The sequence below is a fragment of the Trachymyrmex septentrionalis genome, unplaced genomic scaffold (assembly GCF_001594115.1).
Source record: "Trachymyrmex septentrionalis isolate Tsep2-gDNA-1 unplaced genomic scaffold, Tsep1.0 scaffold11, whole genome shotgun sequence".
NCBI classification, from domain to species: Eukaryota; Metazoa; Arthropoda; class Insecta; order Hymenoptera; family Formicidae; genus Trachymyrmex; species Trachymyrmex septentrionalis.
Genome location: NW_017304228.1, coordinates 3,562,599 through 3,565,120, shown reverse-complemented (window position 1 = coordinate 3,565,120; position 2,522 = coordinate 3,562,599). Strand labels below are relative to the sequence as shown.

Here is a 2,522-nt window from a genome sequence, read left to right as displayed (position 1 = left end):
AAAAAAAAAAAACATTCTTGTGAATAGATTATTTTCATAGAAGAAAAATGAGAGCACCACTTCCAATCATATTGATTTCAACGTTTTATTTTAATTTTAATGGACCATATATTCTTAATGAAGAGGGAACAGAAGCATTCGACATGTATCTACATTTTTTAATCTACTACATAACGCACAAAACAGTGTTATTTCTATATGAGAATCTGACTGTTATTATAGTAACATTATTATTTTAATTTTTTTTAATTGAGAATGACCCGATTAGCGACAAAACGTATGTACTTATATTTTTAATTTTTTATATTTTTAGTTTTAAATATTTTTAGTTTTAAGTTTTATTAATTTTAATTGGCTCGTAGCCCTTATTATTATCTATATTTGATTTATTTCAATTAAGCCATTTTATCAATTTATATAATATAACATGATTTTCTTGCTCGAATATGTAAATACAAATGAATAGAAAGACAGGTTTTAATCTTATACAATTCTTATTATTGTAATAGCTGAGAATGATTAAGTAAAAAGTTGAAACATTCCATTTATTAATTATCGTGAAAAACTCACGTCTTTTATGATATAATTAATAAACTTTATCATCTTATTTTTAAGCTCGTGTTTGATCTATCTTCGTATTCATTTGTAATATAATATAATTACATTATATTATATTATATGTAATTATATTATAAACACACTTTTTTATAAGGATTTTAAAACTTCTTGGAGCAATGATGAACTTGAATAGAATAATCTGATTTATATTAACAAAACTTGCTTTATGCAACTAACCTGATAATCAGAAATGCTGTCTTTCTTATTTTTAACACCAATACCCAAAGTATTCATGCCAGCAATTACAGGCTTTCCACCGTTAGGATTGTCGGTAAATGCAGCTATGGATATACCTTGTGCAACTAGTAGACGCCATAGCGTGCTTATGTCTTGTATAAATAAAGGATCGTTTACTGCATCTACAAAAAAGATAGAATAAAAAGTGACAAAGAATAGATGTAACTAAATATAATTATAAAAGGTAATCATTTTCTTCCCTATATTAAGTATTATTTTAATAGCGTATTCGGTCCGAGTTTGTATCAATTTGTTCTCAGCAAATATCAATTTACATGTAACGTACATGTTAGTTGTAATTTCTCAACAATATAATTGCAATATAACACATGTGTGAATTAATGACGTTGTACAGTGCAGTGCATTAATTCGCTGGGCCATAGTAGCGGCCTGACTTATCGAAAATAAGAAAATGCAGTACTAAAAAGTTGATAAAAAATTCTGAAAAAATTTTTAGAGTTCTATGAGAAGAAAATAAATGATTTTTGTCTCTTGCAGTTTTTCTGTAAAGTTGATGAAGTATTTGAGTAAAAAATAAATCGATAAGTCGATAAGTCGGGCCTCTACTACAACCCAGCGAATTAATGCACTGCAGTATATGCTCTCCTATTGGATAAAACATAATGTAACATCAACCAGTAGTAGAACGTTATCCAATCCAACTCAGTGAAAACCCACTCAGGTCGAAAATGCTATAAAAATAAAAATAATCTGTAAGATTTCTCTATGTTTTTAAAACGTCAGCTTTACTTATTTTTTCTTACAATCAAATTCATGGACAATAAAAGAAAAAGTCATCAAAAGAACACTGAGTTTTCATATTATCGGTGAAACTTACTTAAACATTGGCAAGTTGGTTCATCGGCTAAGAAGAATGTGCACATGTGTTGAACCGCGTCTTCATACCGATCTTCGGGAATTTCCTGAATCGTGAACTTCATCAGTTTCCCGTCTTTATCCTTTTTCTCTATCTGCTTCCAGACTTTAGGCGGTTGCCCTGACGATCTGATGCGTTGCATTTTGTCTATTTCCTTTTGTAAATCTGCTCCGATAACTCCGATGTTTACTTTCTGCGTGTATAATCTTGTCAAAGGACATTTTGTCCAAACATCGCGGAAACGTGTGATCTTCAACATTTTTAATGCGTCGACTTCTGTTCGTTGCTTACAACACAGTTACTGCCAAGCGACTGGTCTGGTTTAATTATCAACTAAGTGGGGAGAGTCAACTACAGTTGACGCGATCTCAGAACTCTAATCGAGGCTCTAAACATTACACTCTCTGCGCTACTTGCAAATAACGGGCACATCTTGTAATGTTATCGTCAGGAGCGTTTTTAACATCGACGCAACTGGTATAACACACCAACGAGCCTCAAAATCCGCGGATCCTCATAAGCTTCAGGATCCGCGGGCTTCTGCAGATTTCGGTGCGTGATAAACATTAATGAATTTTTTGCTGCAATATTACAGATCTAAGTTGTATAGGAATTGCCTTGAATTAATGTCCGGACTCTCTCTCAACTTTATCTTTGTACCGATTCTTTAGCAGCCTTATAACGCCATTGGCCATCGTAATGTATAATGTTATCGTCTTTCCTGCCTAACTTGTTTGTATATATGTGTGAGTTTTATCTTTATTTGTTTTATCTACAAAATTACAGTTTT

General features: G+C 31.6%; 1 protein-coding gene across 1 annotated transcript in view; it reads right to left on the bottom strand.

Moving 5' to 3' along the window:
- LOC108751057 overlaps positions 1-2,170 on the bottom strand; it is a 5,570-nt gene extending 3,400 nt beyond the window's left edge. Inside the window, exons 1-2 of the mRNA XM_018491002.1 lie at positions 1,694-2,170; positions 796-977 (exon numbers count right to left, since the gene is read on the bottom strand). Of these exons, the coding sequence (XP_018346504.1) occupies positions 796-977; positions 1,694-1,991 (480 nt within the window). The 5' untranslated portion in view covers positions 1,992-2,170. The remainder of the gene's footprint in view (positions 1-795; positions 978-1,693) is intronic.
- Between the last annotated feature and the right edge of the window lie 352 nt (positions 2,171-2,522).